Source organism: Octopus bimaculoides, chromosome 27 (assembly GCF_046866305.1).
Source record: "Octopus bimaculoides isolate indiv1 chromosome 27, ASM4686630v1, whole genome shotgun sequence".
Classification (NCBI taxonomy): Eukaryota; Metazoa; Mollusca; class Cephalopoda; order Octopoda; family Octopodidae; genus Octopus; species Octopus bimaculoides.
The window spans coordinates 4,558,489-4,578,333 of record NC_142954.1 but is presented as its reverse complement, the minus strand read 5'-3'; the positions used below and the strand labels follow the sequence as shown (position 1 = coordinate 4,578,333).

Sequence of the window (19,845 nt, the reverse complement as noted above, 5' to 3'; positions counted from 1 at the left end):
GATGATTAATTTACCCGTTCATGGTAGTGGATGGCCTTTTTGAAATCCCCCAACAAGTAGTAGGTGTTGCCAAGATTGCCACAAGCTCGTCCCACCGATGCCATATCAGCCAGTTCTTGAACAATTTCAAGGTTTTGTCTAAAGGTAAAAAACAATGATGAATTTAATTACAATTTAATGATTTGATTATAAAACAAGTATCTCAATTTGTTGATATATATCTTTGTCATTCATGGGTTAACTGGCAGTGTAAAGAAATGTGACACCAGGGTGCCAAAGGGAGATGATTCTTTCAAGTAAGAGAAGTTTTTTCATAAATTATAAAATACATTCCGTTTATATATTTGTTTTGCAAGATTTTTGATGTGAAATCGTGTGTTGAAACAGATGTTGTTGTACTTGGCGATGGTCATATTGCCAGTTTAGCCAATAAAAACACACGCACTGTATATTTGGTGTTAATTTGCTTCAGCTTTATATTACATTATATTACATTAATCCTATTTCGGCCAGAGTTCTTTCGTCACACTTCTGTGACCTCATCAGTGGTCCTTTGCTTTCTTCTTTCTTACAATTTTTAAATTATTATAAATAACAAACAGAAGCAACAAGTTAGAAACAACTCTTTTAGTTTTCCTGGTGACATCGTCTATTGTACTGGTGACATGGTAAAATGGAACCGGTCCATGTTTCAATGAGGTCAGTAATAAGGGAGGTGGTGGGTAAGCAGGTGAGTGATAAATGAATAAATGGAGAGACAGGTAAGTATAGAGGGATGGATGGAGAGAAAGACAGACAGATATAGAGAGATCAATGTGGATGGATGAATGGATATAGAGACTGATGGATAGATGAATGGTTAAGTTTATAGACATACAGAATGGGCTGTGCGTGAGAAGACCCGGCAAGCCAAGTAAGATCGTTGCCAGTGCCCCTGGACTGGTTCTTGTGCGGGTGGCACATGAGATGCACCATTTTGAGCGTGGCCGTTGCCAGTACCGCCTGACTGGCTCCTGTAGGATTTTCGAGCGAGATCGTTGCCAGTGCCCCTGGACTGGCTTGTGCGGGTGGCACATAAAAGACACCATTTCGAGCGTGGCCGTTTTCGTGCGGGTGACACGTAAAAGCACCCACTACACTCTCTGAGTGGTTGGCGTTAGGAAGGGCATCCAGCTGTAGAAACTCTGCCAAATCAGACTGGAGCCTGGTGTTGCCATCCGGTTTCACCAGTCCTCAGTCAAATCGTCCAACCCATGCTAGCATGGAAAGCGGACGTTAAACGATGATGATGATGATGATGATGAGAATGACTGACAGACAGAGATGGATGGAATGATTAATATAGAGACAAATACCTGGATGGTTAAATAGATATGAAGACAGATAGATCGCTGGAGGATTGGAAGAGTATTAGCAAGAAGTTATATGAATGAGACAAACACTTCTACCAACATCACAGGTAATTCTGTGACTAGAAAGAAAGTGAAGTGGGTAAATGGATAGACAAACTGACAGGTAGACTGATAGAATGGGTGAATGGATACATTTATATGTAGACAAGGGGGAAAGAGATACATACATATGTGGATAGTTAGAGACATAGATGGATGGATGGATGGATGGATGGATGGAGAAATAAATAGGTAGATAGATCAATAAATATACAGACAAGCAAACAGAAAGAGGAAGAGATACATACGTGGATACTGAGCAGATAGATAAATGGATGGAGAGATAAACACAGATGTGGATGAGTGGACAAAAGATAAACACACAAATGATAGAGGCAAAACAATAGTTAGATACAAACTGTCTATGAGAGAGAGAGAAAGAAAGATCGAGCAAGCATTATAGATAGATAGATAAAGAGATAGATAGATAGATAGATAGATAGATAGATAGATAGATAGATAGATAGATAGATAGATAGAGAGGTAGATAGATGGGTAGAGATAGATAGACAAATGAGTAGTAATTAGATAAATACACATTAGAGAGATAGACAGAGAGATGCAGAGACTGATAGGTGAATAACGTTTAAGCATTTTCAACACATTGTTGTCACAGCTTATCATAGCAAGTTATGACATAATGTGTTTGTAAGAGTTGTCCAGTGGTTTACAGCCACTTGACCAGGTCCTTGTACAACTTTAACCAACGACTGTGGAGAGGGTGAGAGACAATGAAAATGTTAAACAGATGACATGAGTTCAGAGATTCTTACAGAACATCTAAGACTGAGTCGGGGTGTGTGTGTGTGTGTGTGTGTGTGTGTGTGTAAGAGGGTGCGGGTGGGGTACAGAAGCAATCAAGGAATATATTTTCAACACTAGATTTCACACTTGAACAATGAATCAAACCAACAAAGAAAACGGGTTAAAACAGAACCTAATTATGGGATGGTTTGATAAATGAGATGGCAGAAAGGTAGTGTGTGAACATTGATGGTGGCCCAGGGGTCCACAAGTTCAGAAGAATGAGCAAAGGTGATTGGATCAAACTGATAACGTCTGACTGCTATTTATTTATTTTATCAAATTCTGAAAAAATATGAAAAGCAAAAAATCGACTATGGTAGGATTTGAACTCAGAACATTCTGTTAGCCACTGCAATCAGCTGATAGATTGGGTTACTATAGTAAACAACGGCTTCTCCACAGCTCCTTCCCTTCTCAACACAGTCGACAGAACCAAATGCTCCAGCTGGTCAGGGTTTCCATTGTGTAGCCATGCCTGAAGAATTTTGTTCTAGAAGTATAGGACAAAAAGAAGGGTAGTGTTAGTCTGGTAATTGACTGCTAATTTATTTTGTTGACCCTCCAGAGAGAAGAAAGGCAGAGTTGACCTAGGCAGGATTTGAACTCAGAATGAGCCCTCATCATTTCTCATAGTGGTCCAAGGTCACAAAGTTTGGTGAAAGAGATGTAACTGGAAATATTCCATCAAATCTCTGCCAGCAAACTCCACAAAATGGCTGGCCGGTTTACTACTAAAATTAACTCGAACACAACTTACAACAAATCAGGTATTTTTTTGCCGTGAATCTGGTCAGACCAGGTCTCATCTTGACCAGCAGCTGGAAACAACAAAACAGCAGACCTTTCTTTATTCAAGCAACAATAACAAGACAACCTCCTACTTCGTTCCACCCAGCTTCAGACGCATCACTTCCACTTTCTCTCTCTCTCACACACACACACAAAAGAACAAAGCATGAAGAAATTGGAGAAAATGATTGCTTTGTACATGTTTGTGTCAATGATGATAACGATTCCCTTCAGGTTAGAAACGATGATCAGAGACTCTCCAGCCATGACCATCCTGTCTACAAAGAGTCTAGGCCCCCTACACCACTGCGTTCAATTGTAAGACAGTATGGTAAAGTTTCAGGAAATTTGGCTGCTATTTTTAGCAGGTCAAGTAACCACAAAAGACACTCTGCCCCTTGAATTGCAGGAATCAAGGAATACTAACTCCATGTTAATACATTGCAGGACCCCCAACATTTGGGGTAGAGTGAGAGGGAGAACTTGTTCTATCCAGGAGTTACATTATTATTGCACAGGTGTGGCTATGTGGTAAGCAGCTCGCTTCTCAACCAATCATCATTTAACATCTGCTTTCCATGCTAGCATGGGTTGGACGATTTGACTGAGGACTGGTGAACCAGATGGCTACACTGGACTCCAATCTGATCTGGCAGAGTTTCTACACCTGGATGCCCTTCCTAACGCCAGCCACTCCGAGAGTGTAGTGGGTGCTTTTTACATGCCACCGGCATGAGGGCCAGTCCGGTGGTACTGGCAACGGCCACGCTCAAATAGTGTTTTTTTACATGCCACCTGCACGATGGGCTTCTTTCAGTTTCTCCCAACCAAATCCACTCACAAGACTTTGGTCAGCCCATGGCTACAGTAAAAGACCCTTACCCAAGGTGTCTTGCAGTGGGACTGAACCCAAAACTACATGGTTGGGAAGCAAGCATCTTAACCACATGTCTGTACCCTGTGTTATAATTAACAATTAACAATGTTATAACAATAAACAGTGTTATAATTAATAAATAGGTGATGCTTACTCATAGTAATCAGCGGCTTTTTGGAGGGTTTCTCTGACTTCTGGTGGGAACTCACCAGGATCTTGTTGTCCATTGCGACCCGAATGTTTGCCCTTTGTGTGATAGACGTTGCCCAAATTGTAGAGGGCTCGTGCTTTACCAACCTGAAAAAAAGAGAAGAAAAAAAAATAAATGAGAGAGAGAGAGGGGGGAGGGAGGGAGAGGGGGGGAGAGGACAAACCAAGAGAGACAAAAATCAGGGTAGAGAGAAAACAGTTTCCATTAATACAAGAATGTGTTGGAGCAGGGGTTTACAATCTTTATGGACCCATGCAACCCTTCATTAGATATCAGAATGCCCTTCCTCACACTTTCTAAGATTATCTTATTTAAAAGGCACTTTCCATATATGATGCATACACAATTGAAAATTGTTTCCATATTAGGACATAGAAATTAATACACACAGTATTATAATTAACAAAGAAATGTTATAGTTAACAAGATATCTCAAGAACTGCTGGATTGATTCAGATGAAACTTTCAGGGATGTTTGGCCTCATAACTGGCACAAAGTGATTAAATTTTGGGACCGATTTGGTACCGGACAAGGATTCTGGATTATTTTTCCTGGTTATTTTACTTAATTTTTGAGAGCAGTCAGTTAGACGAGTTAGACAACAGAGAGTTCTAATGGATACAAATTAATTAGTTAGTTAACATATTCACTTACAGTATATGTGTGTGTGTGTATGTGTGTGAGTGTGTGTGTGTGTCTGAGTTTGCCCCCCCCCCCACTACCATTTGACAACCAGTGTTGGGGTTTTTACATCCTTGTAACTTAGCGGTTCAGTAAAAATGACCAATAGATTAAGTAATAGGCTTTAAAAAAATAAGTCATGGAGCCAATCTGTTTGATTAAGATCCTTCAAGGTGGTGTTCCAGCATGGCCGCAGTCAAATGATTGAAACAAGTAAAAAAAAAAAAAATTAAAAAATAAAATACATAAATACACTCATACACACATGTTTTTAATGGTTTATTTGGGAGGAAGTGGTTGTGTCCGTGACCTTTACAGGTGAGACTAACAAGACTGATAAAGTTGATGTTAAATCCAAACATCTGGCAGATTAGCATCTGCATGAAAATTTGGGGCAGGGAGGAGATTTGAGGGGTTTTGGGGAGGGGGAACTTGTGACATTCTGGAGTAGGGGACTGAGCAGAGTGGTTACTGCTGGGGTGTATGAGTGTGTGCATGTGTGTAGTATCCCATGGCAGAGCAGATCTGGAGTTGAAGCTTTTGGGAACAGGAATTCCTAAGAGGTCAGCTATCAGCTGATATAAAAAGCAAAATCTCTCATCACTGGTTTATGCCCCAGCTTCATTTTGAAAAGAAACAAACACAAAAAAAGAGAAGAAAAAAAGAGTAATTTATGCACGTTTTTTTCCAAAAATAACTTTCAAATGTTTATCCTTAAAGCTAAACTATTGATGTTTCTTCAGAGAAAGAGAGAAAGAATGGTAAAAAGAATAAACTAGAATGGTACAGAAATCAACCAGATTCTGGCATAATCTCCAGGAATTTCGTTTCTCGACATCAGAAATAGATTGCAATTCTGATAAAATAAGTGTTCAGTTAGTGAGGGATAAAGATAGTATCATTAATGAGAAAGAAATGGAAAAACGAAATAAAGTTGAACAGAATTCTTCTATTTTGACATTAAATAAACAGTCTTGTGGGGAGGAGGAAAAAAAACAAAAAACAAAAAAAAAAAAACCGGCTGCTGCTTTAACTTGTTTTTAACATGAATATGTTGAGTCTGGGGGTGGGCAAAACACAGATCAGAAATTTCAGGCAATCACATGCAAGGCATAAGAACATTCATATGTTAACATTTGGTTCTCGAATGTTTTTTTGTGTAGTAACACATGTACTTAATAATAATAATAATAATAATAATAATAATAATAATAATAATAATAATAATAATAATAATAACAGAAGATTACAAAGTACAAAGAAAAATAAAATGTGAGTTTTTCAGACAATCAGTTATAGAAAGAAAGAAAGAAAAACAAATAAAAACAAAAGGAATGCAAAGTGATGCCTTAATAGGGGACAGGTATGGAGAGAGTCATGTAGGGTCGAATCAAAGAAACTACTCCTCACAAATCCAGGTTACCCTGACAACCGAAGACAAGTACTTTCTCCAACCTGCATGCTGGGAGCACAAGCTCTTCGTCAGTTTCGATGACGAGGGTTCCGCTTGATCCAATCAACAGAACAACTTGCCCATGAAATTAATTTGCAAGTGGTTGAGCACTCCACAGACACGTGTACCCTTAACATAGTTTCCAAGGAGATTCAGCAGGACACAGAATGTGACAAGGATGGCCCTTTTGAATTACAAGCACACCTCATGACTGCCAGCTGGAGCAAAATTTTGTGGGGAAGGAGCTAGTTAATTAATTGACCCCAGGGTTCAACTGGTACTTTTTCATTGACCCAGAAAGTATGAAAGGCAACGTTGACCACAGTGGGATTATAATACTGGTCTTGACAACACCAGCAGTGACACTATCACACTTCCTAATCCCCCCCCCACCCCCAACCATCACCTTTCGCACCACCAACATACTATTGTCACAACAATCAATACACACCCTCAGTTATACACCACTACCGCCACCACCACCACCACCACCACCACCACCACCATCATTGAGATTCTGCAAAGGCACTACCACCACCACCAGCATCAAGGACAGCAAACAAAACCTAAACAGTTGAGTAGAACTGGAGAGAGAGAGAGAGAGAGAGAGAGAGAGAGAAAGAGATGAGTTCGCTTCCATAGCAACGCTTCTACTTGTGTCTTCCATCTTGCTCACAGAATGTAAGATTCCATAATTCCATCACCATCAACATTTCTTCTGTTTGTAATTAACTTTAATAAACAATAGGAACCATCTACCAATAATTTTTCCTGATCTTCACAGTAACGACACACACACACATACATATTATAACATATCACATACAAATACACACATACACACATACACACACACACACACACACAAAGATGTATTAGCTGCCACTTGACTATCAAAATACCATTGTTAGAATAATTACTTAGGACTGCTTAACCTTCTCTATCTCACCCCACCCCGACATTTACCAACACCGCCACCCTTTTGTCAATAGATCAATAGGGAGGACACCACTACCACCACCACCACCACCACCAATCAATATGGCTATGTAGAAAGGACATCAATGACATTGCCAGCAGACCACCCCGTTTCAATTAGCCAGTGGAGTCGAGGTCCATTAGCAGACGACAAACACTAGTGTTTCGTCCCAGAATGCATGACAGGATGGCGTGTTAGAGAGATATCGAGATATCGGAAAGGAGGATTGTAGAGAGGATGGCAGAGTTTTAGGGTGTGAGGCTCTGGAGGACGAGGAGGTGGAGGAGAGAATGGAAGATACGGATAGAGACGAAGACAGACAGGTTGGTGGATTGGTGGATGGATGGTTAAATAGTCGGAGATAGTAGACATACAGATATATATATATATATATATATATATAGATAGATAGATAGATACACAGATAGATATAAAGAAAGATAGAGAGATAGATAGACAAATAGATAGATAGGTAGATAGATAGATAGACAGATGAATAGACAGATAGATAGATAGATAGATTTCTAGATAGATAGCATATTTTAATAAAGATTTCTAACCGGCTTTCATTGCATGGCAAATTATCAAGAAGAGGGAGAATGAAAATGTTTTTTACAAAGAAGTACAAAATGAAGAAAATAATATATATAAAAATAATAATATATAAAAAAATAAATATACCAATACATTATATTGTCTTTGAGCTTTTAAAGATCAATGGTAAACCATGTAGATAATAGTTGGAAAAATAAGGATGCATGAAGATTGAGAGTTGTGTTAGGTTTAAAAAAAGGGTTAAAAGTTTGTATAAAGCAGGAAGTGTGGTGTCAAAACAGGAAGTGTGTGTAAGGGGAGACAAATGTTTTTAGTTGGAGTTATGAACTCTTTTTCAATAGGAAGTTTGTCTGTTCCTAGAGAAATAAGGTCACTGAGGGGTTTGTGTGTTAAGAAATGGTTGGAATTTCTCTATGAAAAGATTCTCCTTGTTGATTCTTTCTTGTGTGGAGATTCTGTCTTTACACTGATAGAAAGGGAATATAAGGAATTTAGGGGTTTTGTTTCTGGCGCAAGAGTCTATGTGGCCACTGAGTGGAATTTGGCGGTATTGAGGGAGATTTATTTGTTCTTTATGGACTGCTACTCTTCTATGCAACGGGAGGCTCGTCTGTCCGATATAGAGGTTTTGGCAACCTGCGCATGTGAGGACATAAATGAGGTTCCCAGAGGAACAAGAGAAATTGGTTTTGATTTTAAACTTTGTTCCTCGTTTGAAGGTAAATTCAGAGCCTTCAAGTAGGTAGGAGCAGGTACCACAATTAGGGCGTGCACATTTTTTAACTGATGGGGGTGGAAGTGGTGTATGTAGTTTGGCATTGGTTAAGAGTTTTTTCAAAGATCTGTGTTGCCTTTTGCATTTAAGGACATTGTGTGTATTGATGATATTGTTCATTTTCGGGTCTGTGGTGAGTAACGGGAGGTTTTGTTTGATTGTGGTGTATGCTTCGATGTTTTTGGGGTTGTGGGTGGAGATGTATGGAAGTATTTTGGGGTTGGGTGTGTTATTGTGTTGGTTGGTTTTTAGTGTGTTTTTGTCAAGTTCCTTGGCACGTTTTATTCCAATATAATATTGTCTATTATATTATATATTGTATATTCCATATTCTATACCCCACATTGGTTCTGCAGGAATATAAATAAAACATAAAAAAACAGACAGTGTTGGAACTCTTTTAAACAAAATAATATATTCCTCTATACACAATCATACAAAAAACCCACCTTTTTTGTATTTATTTTTACTCGCATATATATATATATATATATATATATATATATATATATACATATACACACACACACACATATATATATATATATATATATATATACACATACATACATATATATATATATATATATACATATATATATATATATATATACACATACATACATATATATATATATATATATATATATACATATATATATATACATATATATATATACATATATATATATATATACATACAACTGGTTTGGCATAGATTCTATGGCTGGATACCCTTCCTTTAAAGAGTGTGTTGGGTGCTTCTTTACGTGACACAGTCTAATAATCATTAAAATGATAATAGATAGACAAAAACATTATCATCAAACTAGAATTAAAGTTTTTGTATAAAGTGTTAAGAATCTTGAAATCACAATAAACTCTTATCACAAAAAAAAAGAGCAAAAAAAAACAAAACAGGTTAATTAAAATGAATCTAAATTACGAAACTGGTCAAAAAACTAAGTATTTAATTGATTTTTTGAAATAAATTTCTTGAGGAAGAGTTATTAAATAAAATTGATTAAAACCTGTGCTGTCAAAAAGTCATTCTTCTCGTTTATAAACCTAATTAGTGTAATAAAATGATTAAACTGTTTTTTTGTTATTCTTTTAAACATTGAAAAGAGCGGCTGTCATGTTGAAATATTAATAAACCATGTTTAAGTAATTAGAAAGATAGAAAGTGTAATGTAAAGCGTAGTGGCTGGTATTCATATTTTATTTAACATATTCACCATCATGGTTTGTTACTGGAACTTACCAGTGATGTCAAGTATTTCACATGATTTTGCTCTCAGAAGAAGGTGAGAGTGTGTTCAACTTTCAAAGCACTGTGTGGTAAGTAGCTTGCTTACCAACCACATGGTTCTGGGTCCAGTCCCACTGCGTGGCACCTTGGGCAAGTGTCTTCTACTATAGCCTCGGGCCGACCAAAGCCTTGTGAGTGGATTTGAGAACAATGTTTTCTTAGTGGTCAGACCATATGGGGTCTTCTTCTAGCATAATAGATGTCCACTTAGTGGTCATCCCTCTTATATATATATATATATATGTATATATATATATATATATATATATATATATATATAGAGAGAGAGAGAGAGAGAGAGAGAGAGAGAGAGAGATGCAGGAGTGGGTGTGTGGTAAGTAGCTTGCTTACCAACCACATGGTTCCGGGTTCAGTCCCACTGCGTGGTACCTTGGGCAAGTGTCTTCTACTATAGCCTCGGGCCGACCAAAGCTTTGTGAGTGGATTTGAGAACAATCTTTTCTTAGTGGTCAGACCATATGGGCTCTTCTTCTAGCATAATAGATGTCCACTTAGTGGTCATCCCTCATATATATATATATATATATAGATACAGGAGTGGCTGTGTTGTAAGTAGCTTGCTTACCAACCACATGGTTCCGGGTCCAGTCCCACTGCGTGGCACCTTGGGCAAGTGTCTTCTACTATAGCCTTGGGCTGACCAAAGCCTTGTGAGTGGATTTGGTAGACAGAAACTGAAACAAGCCTGTCATATATATATATATACATATAGCTAACCACCTACACTTTTTTCTGCAAAATAGGGGTAGTTTATATAAGATGGAGAGCTAATTACTGTAAGTTAATGTTGTTGTACTTTGTTACAGGTGCCTACTTTAGAACTAGGTGGACTGAGGCAATGCAGGTGACAGAATAAGAGTTTAACCCTGGACGGGGGATCACTCTGCTCGTCCGTCGATGAAGAGCGCGGCTATCCACGTGAACTGATGCGAATTGCAGGACTCAGTGAACATCGACACCTCGAACGCACATTGCGGCCCTGGGATCCCATCGTCCCGGGGCCCTGTCTGGGCGTTAAAAAAATAATCCCTCTGTCTGTCCTTGTTTGTCCCCTCTATGTTTAGCCCCTTGTGGGCAATAAAAAAATAAGTATAAGAGTTTAATCATAATCATCACTACCACCGTCACACTAGCACAAACAACCATCATAACCATAGCCGCCACCACCACTATTACTGCCAATGCTATCATCATCTCACTAATGCCACCACCACCACCACTATCACCGTCCAGTTGGTAAACATCCAATAACATGAGATAACTGAAAACTTCTGCTAATGCTAATGAACCAAAACAACGTAAAAGAGATGATAAACTGAAGATAACGACTCACTCATTAAACATCCGTCATCGTCATTGGTATTTAATTTTACATTTCAATAACAAAACAGGTGAAGGTTCAATATTGGGTACAGTCATCGCCGTAGCAACGGTGCGTGTTTCCATGTTTATTTCCGAAATGTTTTGCAGTAATTGGAAGGTTTGGCATTTAAGAGTGACGACGACGATGACGATGACAGCAGCGATGTCCGCGGGGGGGGGGGAGGAATATAAATCTACCAAGGAACGGTGGAGAGGGGGTGTTTACTGGAGTAAATCTGAAAGAGGAGGAGGAGAATGAGGAAAAGGAGGAGGAGGTGGTGGGGAAGAAAAGCACGTGGAAGAGGAGATGGAGGGGGTAGAGGGGCAAGCGGGAAGAATTATAAATATGTAAAGAAAGGCTTTGAGTAAATTAAAGAAACTCAAAAAGTAGACCTCCCCATCATCTCCCCACCCCGCCTCACCACTTATATTGGTTTCAAATTTAGGCACAAGGTCAGCTATTTCAATGGAAGATGCAAGACGATTACATTGACACCAGTACACAACTGGTACTTAGTTTATCAACAGCCGAAAGGATGAAAGGCACAGTCAACCTCAACAGAATTTGAACTTGGAACATTAAGATAGGTGAAATGCTGCTAAGCATTTTGCTTGGCATGCTACACATTCCTGGAACCCCATTTCAGCTGTTTGCATTCATGATTGTATTCTTTCAGTCATCATCCAACATTCACAAGTTAAGGCATCCTAATTCTAACCATTTTTCTATAGATTCTCTCTCTCTCTAATATAAAGTGTATACTTACAATATTTATATCTAAAATGTATTTCTGCTAGAATGACCTCTGGTTCTCACCAGATGCCTTGCTCCTGAATATGGATATAGTGTCCAGCTAAATAGTAATTTAAATGCTTTTTAATTAAATAATCAGTTATAACATCCTTGGCAACTTAGATACTACATATAGCGGGAGAATTGTGAAATATGCGCACTGGTAGAAATATAGGATGTGCGCACTCTTGAATCTGCTCTGTTGCATAGAGAAGAAACATGGATACTAACTGCTGCTTAGGAAGAATCACTGAATGGATGTTACACCAGAACCCTCTGTTGAGTCCAGGTCATCTGATAAAGGGAATACATGACCAAATAGTGACATCTACCATTAGTGACCGCAAAAATTGGACAGAAGAGACTGCAACTTAACAATCTCGGTGTGTGTTATCCCGACCTAATTACTTTGAGATTTGTTTTCTGGGAGGCCATTAACCCTTTCGTTACTGTATTTATTTTGAGATGCTCTGTGTCTCTTTCAATTATTTTAAATATAACAAAGAATTTAGTAAAATAACTTAGTTATCATTAAACTAGTGTTAGGAACATAAATTGTGACTAAGGTTTGGTGGAAGATTTTAATTCAGAACTTATAAAAACAAGACATTTGTACTCAGAGCCAGAACTGGTTTCAGCTGGGTTGGTAACGAAAGGGTTAAATTAATCATTTGTTAACCCTTTTGTTACCGTATTTCTGTTGAGATGCTCTGTGTTTCTTTCAATTATTTTAAATATAACAAAGAATTTAGTAAAATAACTTAGTTATCATTAAGCTAGTGTTAGGAACATAAATTGTGACTAAGGTTTGGTGGAAGATTTTGATTCAGAACTTATAAAAACAGGACATTTGTACTACAGAGCCAGAGGTGGTTTCAGACAAGTTGGTATGAAAAGGGTTAAATTAATCATTTGTTAACCCTTTTGCTACCATATTTCTGTTGAGATGTTCTGTGTTTCTTTCAATTATTTTAAATATAACAAAGAATTTAGTAAAATAACTTAGTTATCATTAAGCTAGTGTTAGGAACATAAATTGTGACTAAGGTTTGGTGGAAGATTTTGATTCAGAACTTATAAAAACAGGACATTTGTACTACAGAGCCAGAGGTGGTTTCAGACAAGTTGGTATGAAAAGGGTTAAATTAATCATTTGTTAACCCTTTTGCTACCATATTTCTGTTGAGATGTTCTGTGTTTCTTTCAATTATTTTAAATATAACAAAGAATTTAGTAAAATAACTTAGTTATCATTAAACTAGTGTTAGGAACATAAATTGTGACTAAGGTTTGGTGGAAGATTTTAATTCAGAACTTATGAAAACAAGATATTTGTTCTACAGAGCCAGAGACAGTTTCAGCCGGGTTGGTATCAAAAGGGTTAATGGAAATGTAATGTGTGGTATGCAGATATAAGATATGTGAACAAGGTAAGGAAAGACGACGACTGTGTCAGCACTGATGGGTTGCACTCTGGAATGCAGGACATGGAATAGGGGCATCATATCGAGAGTAAGGGTTACCATGCCAGTCTGACTTCAATGATTAAATAAATATTTTGAAATAGAAATGTTACAAGAAATATCACAGAAATAAAAAAAATTAAAAAATCAAACAAAATAATGTAATTAAAGAAATAAATAATGTTTCCAAGTGGCAGACGAGATCTCTGCGAGGCACCCAATTTTATACATAAAAGAATGGAATCTGAAAGAACTGGTGGCAGTGGTGGTGTGTAGACAGAAATTATACGTTGAAGTTCAGTTGAAAAGAAAATTTCTCTTTCTCAAAGGTCAAACTTTAAATGTCAGATTCCTCATTTGGCCACAGCACAGAAAACTTATATAGACTGTCAACTTTTATAGTTTGAAGTGAATGAGAGGTAAGTCTTTTTCTGGATAGGACACTAGTCTATCAAAGGTAAAACTCCCCAAATGATATATTATCTATTCCTGAGGGATTTGAAGAGAAATAAAATTGTGAAACCTTTAAGCTGTAGTGTTCTAAGTGGAGGCGCAATGGCCCAGTGGTTAGGGCAGTGGACTCGCGGTCATAGGATCGCGGTTTTGATTCCCAGACCGGGCGTTGTGAGTGTTTATTGAGCGAATACACCTAAAGCTCCACGAGGCTCCGGCAGGGGATGGTGGCGAACCCTGCTGTACTCTTTCACCACAACTTTCTCTCACTCTTTCTTCCTGTTTCTGTTGTACCTGTAATTCAAAGGGTCAGCCTTGTCACACTGTGTCACGCTGAATATCCCCGAGAACTACGTTAAGGGTACACGTGTCTGTTCCGTTGATTGGATCAACTGGAACCCTTGATGTCGTAAGCGACGGAGTGCCAACAACAGTATTCTAAACAGTGAGAAATGGTAAATGAATGCATTTTATGTCTTGTGTTTTTGCGGTAGAATTGTTTAACAAAAGTTCTGTGAAGACTTGTTCCAGCTGTTAGTTGAGTTGGATGGACAATGGAGAAGGGTTGAAGAATACAATGGGTATGTGGCCTTCAAAAAAATATATATAGAGAGAGAGAGAGAGAGAAGGAGGGAGGAGGAGAAAGAGGGAGGGGGAAGAGTGGGGGAGAGGTGGGAGAAAAAGGAGGAAGATGTGAACAAAATAAAACAAGATTTTTGCGGGGGGGGGGGAGAAGACAATGGAAGAGAGGAAGAGATATAGGAGGAGGAGGAGGAAGAAGATGAGAGACAGCAAAGGTGGGATGGATGAAAGAAAGAGAATGGATGACAGAGTAAGGTGATGTGTGTGTGTGTGTGTGTGTGTGTGTATATATATATATATATATATATATATATATATATAAAAGAGAGAGGCAGAGAGAGGAGGAGGAGGAGGAGAAAAAAGCAGCCCAAGTAAATCTGTTTATGTGAGCCAAACAGACAGACAGAATGAAACTAATAAAATAATCCAGACCCAAGTGGCCAACCACATTAAAACAGCTGGAAGTAGTCAGAACAACAATGGCAATAGCTTCAGTAGTAGTAGTAGTGGTAGTAGTAGCAACCCATAAATCCTTACAAAAGCTCTGTTGTCAAACCTTCTCCAAAAATAGAAAGAATGAAATGGAACGATTTATCATAAACAATGACAGTTTCTAATATTTCAGTTTTAATTTGGAATTTCAAGTTATTTTTTCCTCTTTTCTTTCTTTGAGTTATTACAGCTGTAGAAGTGGCACCGTGGAGGTGCAATGGCCCAGTGGTTAGGGCAGCGGACTCGCAGTCATAGGATCGCGTTTTCGATTCCCAGAGCGGGCGTTGTGAGTGTTTATTAAGAGAAAACACCTAAAGCTCCACGAGGCTCCGGCAGGGGATGGTGGCGAACCCTGCTGTACTCTTTCACCACAACTTTCTCTCACTCTTTCTTCCTGTTTCTGTTGTGCCTGTAATTCAAAGGGTCAGCCTTGTCACACTGTGTCACGCTGAATATCCCCGAGAACTACGTTAAGGGTACACGTGTCTGTGGAGTGCTCAGCCACTTGCACGTTAATTTCACGAGCAGGCTGTTCCGTTGGTCGGATCAACTGGAACCCTCGACGTCGTAAGCGATGGAGTGCCAACAATAGAGGTGGCACCAGTGGTACTGGAGTAGCTGTTCCAGTATGGGGGGAAGGAGGACAAGATTCTGAAGGGACAGAGTACAGAATAGAGAATTACTTGACCAAGGTCAAGGAATCTGGGGACCAATGGTGGTTTAACCCTTCAGCATTCAGATTACTTTGTCAAATGTAAAAGTAAAGACCCCGTTCGGGCAAGAATGACCACAGAATTGCATCTAGGAAGTTCCCCTCTGAGACACAGGTCCGGGCAAGGTTGTTTATGGAAGACCAGCCATTACCCATGTATACCAGCCTTCCTTCTCCGCACCACCGATGATATCGAAGGGAAAGACAAAGGTTGATACAGCTTGGCACCAGTGATGCTGCAACTCAACCAGAGCAACATGAAAAAGTATCTTGCTCAAGAACACAACACCCAGCCCGGTCTGAGAATTGAACACGCTCCCCCATGATTCTGAGCTTGATGCTCCAACCAATAAGCCTCACATAGTTTTGAATTAGTCAAGATTTTGATGTTGCGACAGTTTATTTTTAGAATATTCTTTTCTACTCTAGGCACAAGACCCCAATTTTTTTTTTGGGGGGGGGGCGCTGGTTAGATCGACCCCAGTACACAACAGGTACTTGGAGTTGGGCATAAGTGCTACATCTTCCCTCCATCGCAGCTGGGATTTACTTAGGAGAGCACACGTGCTTGGACTGCTTGTTTTTAACAGGACATCAAACAGACCTCAACACAAGCACAGCAAGTCTGTAGAGGGGAACTCCCTCATCAAGGCGCTGCTACTAGCATCTGTTAGAGCTGGAGAGAGAGTGGTTCAATCTCCTGCTGGATTATTCTGCCACCTATGCACCTATTTCTTCATCATAGAAACACGCTATGTGGAAGTGTCATAGCAACAGAATAGCACCTCCCCACCACTCACCTACACAGACATCTATGTGTAGTAGTAGTAGTAGTAGTTGTAGCAGCAGGAATAAGAGTAGTAGTAGTAGTAGTAGTAATTAACCAGCCTTAATTTCATTTAATACAAGAGTAAAATGGTTAACAATAGGAAGTAAAAAGACATATATATATATATATATATATACACACATATATATATATATATATATGTATATATATGAGGGAGGAAATTTGTTTCCTGTCCACCACAACTTCTTCCATTACCACCACCACCACCACCACCATCACTATCATCTCACTTAATGCAACCCCCCCCCCCCTATCACCCCCCCTCCATCCTCGCTACTACCACCACAGCTACTTCAGTCACTGCCACAATCACCAGCACCTCCAATATACCAGCACCTCCGCCATCACTAGCAGCATTGCCGCTGCCACTATTAATACCATAGCAGCTTCAATTGATTAATAGATGTGGTTGATAATTAGATCGAAGGAGAATAAGACATATTGGCAATGTAATTAAGGGAAGATCTCGTTAAAGTAGGAGAAACAATAGAAATAACAAGAATATCTATCAAAGACTGGCAAGTGTTAAGAAATAGGGTGCACGCATAATACAAGGATGTGTGTGTGTGTGTGTGCGTGTTGTGCACCTCATACAAGTGTGTGTGTTGTGCACCTAACACAATACAAGTGGCATGTGTGTGTGGGGGGGGGGAATTGTGCACCTAATACAGGTGTACTGAAGGAAGGGAGAATTGAGGTGAGCTGTGTAGTGAACACAGGTGTTTTGAATGAACGTCTGTACCACCACCACCGCCGCCGCCGCCGTCGTCGTCTTTGTCTTACGTCTGTTTTCCATGTTGGCATGGGTTAGACAGATCGCAGTTCATCCTCATTTAGAGATACTGCTCTCCTGGATGGACTGGAGGACCACGTCTCACTCATCAGGTTTCATTTTAGCTTGGTGCCTACAGAAAGAGGCCATTCCTCTCACTAAATCTTTTTACAGAGTGTATTAGGGGAGGCACTTTATCATGGCACTAGCATGAGACAGATTATAATGTCTTTGACAAGTATAAAACTATACCTACCTATCCATCTATCTATCCATCTATCTATCTCTTGGTTCTTCATTATATCTATCCCATCACTCATTTGCCATCTCTAACCATACCTCACTTCAGAGACTCTTGTAACCGTTACCCACCCACACTCCTTTCCTTCCACCCCACTCCACTCACTTCTATTTGCCTTGAACCTTCAGAGTACACCCTACTCCAGAGTACACCCTACTCCAGAATACACCCTACTCCAGAGTACACCCTACTCCAGAGTACACCCTACTCCAGAATACACCCTACTCCAGAGTACACCCTACTCCAGAATACACCCTACTCCAGAGTACACCCTACTCCAGAGTACACCCTACTCCAGAATACACCCTACTCCAGAGTACACCCTAACATCTCATCACCATACTTTTTCTTTCATTCCAGCTCCACCCCAGTGACTCCCACCCACTTTTCTGTTATGTGAGTACCCTTGTAGCAAGAAACCCATTCTGGTCCCGTCTCTCATACTTTCATCTTTCAATTCCGAGCATAAAGCCACTATTCCCTCTTTTTGTAGTTCCAATCAGTGAAAAGGGCCCCTTAGTTTTGCAAACTGCATGGCAACTTAACTAATGCTGGTGCCATATAAAAAGCACCCAGGACATTCTGTAAAAGGATTGGAGTTAGAAAGTAATATATTTTGGCTGAACCGGAACAAGAAACCAATCAACAAATCTAAAACCATTTCATTCTCTTACAGAATTGAGTATTCTCTCGTTTATTAAAAGCAACGCATGTGCGTAGACATACAAGCTGTATATACTCTATTTTAAAATATAAGGAACCCTTTTTTGTCAAAAATTAGGTTAAAAACATATGGGAGTTTCTTATACATGGATAATATTATAATCCTTTACAAAACCTTTTTTCCAAATTTTAAGCCCCCAAAATTAGGGGTTCCTTATACACACACTAAAATACGGTATATCTGTGTGTGATGAAATATTAGAATCAAAATTTGGCACAAGACCAGCAATGTTGGGGTGAGTCAATTAGATTGACCTTGGTACTCAACTGGTACTTTACTCTTTTACTTGCTCCAGTCATTTGACTGTGGCCATGCTGGAGCACCGCCTTTAGTCGAGCAAATCGACCCCAGGACTTATTCCTTGGAAGCCTAGTACTTATTTTATCGGTCTGTTTTGCCGAACCGCTAAGCTACGGGGACGTAAACACACCAGCATCGGTTGTCAAGCAATGTTGTGAGGACAAACAGAGATATACAAACACACATACACACATATATATATACATATATATACACATATACGATGGGCTTCTTTCAGTTTTCTGTCTACCAAATCCACTCACAAGGCTTTGGTCGGCCCGAGACTATAGAAGACACTTGCCCAAGGTGCCACGCAGTGGGACTGAACCCGGAACCATGTGGTTGGTAAGCAAGCTACTTACCACACAGCCACTCCTTGAAAAGATGAAAGGCGAAATGCCACTGAGCACTTTGTCTGGCATGCTAATGATTCCGCCAGCCGGATGCCTTATGATAATGAAATATAAAAAAAACAAAAAAAAAAAACACAAAAAACATGTAAAGATTTCGTTTACCTTATCTCCAATTTCCTCGGAGATGTCCAGGTGTCTTTGGCAACAGACAATAGCATCATCAAATTTATTCAAAACTTTCAGTGTGTTTCCAAGGTTACCACTAGCCTTTGCTTCACCTGCTTTATCTCCAAGTGTTCTGAAATGACGACAACAACAATAACAACAATAAAGAAATGAGGAAACAAAAACAGCAAAACAAAGAGGTTTCATAACAGAATTGTTTCATTATAACAAAGATAAAAAAAAAACACTGGGCTTTTGTTTGACCCAAGGTCAGCACTGATCTAATAGACCAAGGATTAATAATCTTCCAACCATAACTGTCTTGTCTTTTATTCAGTCACTGGGAGTGGCTATGTGGTAAGTAGCTTGCTTACCAACCACATGGTTCCGGGTTCATTCCCACTGCGTGGCACCTTGGGCAAGTGTCTTCTACTATAGCCTCGGGCCGACCAAAGCCTTGTGAGTGGATTTGGTAGACGGAAACTGAAAGAAGCCTGTCGTATATGTGTGTATATATATATATATATATATATATATATATATGTATGTCTGTGTATGTGTGTCGGTGTTTGTCCCCCCCAACATCGCTTGACAACCGATGGTGGTGTGTT

The 19,845-nt window shown here is 39.3% G+C and overlaps 1 protein-coding gene and 1 non-coding gene across 3 annotated transcripts in view; one reads left to right on the top strand and one right to left on the bottom strand.

The window, feature by feature from the left end:
- Positions 1 to 19,478, bottom strand: part of LOC106883508 (G protein-signaling modulator 2) — a 34,030-nt gene extending 14,552 nt beyond the window's left edge. The window contains exons 1-3 of one of the 2 annotated variants that reach the window (XM_089343165.1): positions 19,232 to 19,478; positions 4,079 to 4,221; positions 15 to 138 (exon numbers count right to left, since the gene is read on the bottom strand). In XM_089343165.1, the coding sequence (XP_089199291.1) occupies positions 15 to 138; positions 4,079 to 4,221; positions 19,232 to 19,441 (477 nt within the window). In that variant the 5' untranslated portion in view covers positions 19,442 to 19,478. Of the gene's footprint in view, positions 1 to 14; positions 886 to 1,311; positions 4,222 to 19,231 lie in introns of both variants that reach the window. The other variant, XM_089343166.1, reaches the window with a different exon arrangement.
- Positions 10,775 to 10,929, top strand: LOC128251014 (5.8S ribosomal RNA). The gene has a single exon (XR_016238706.1). It is a non-coding gene; the product is annotated as a 5.8S ribosomal RNA (ribosomal RNA).
- Positions 19,479 to 19,845: the final 367 nt, after the last annotated feature.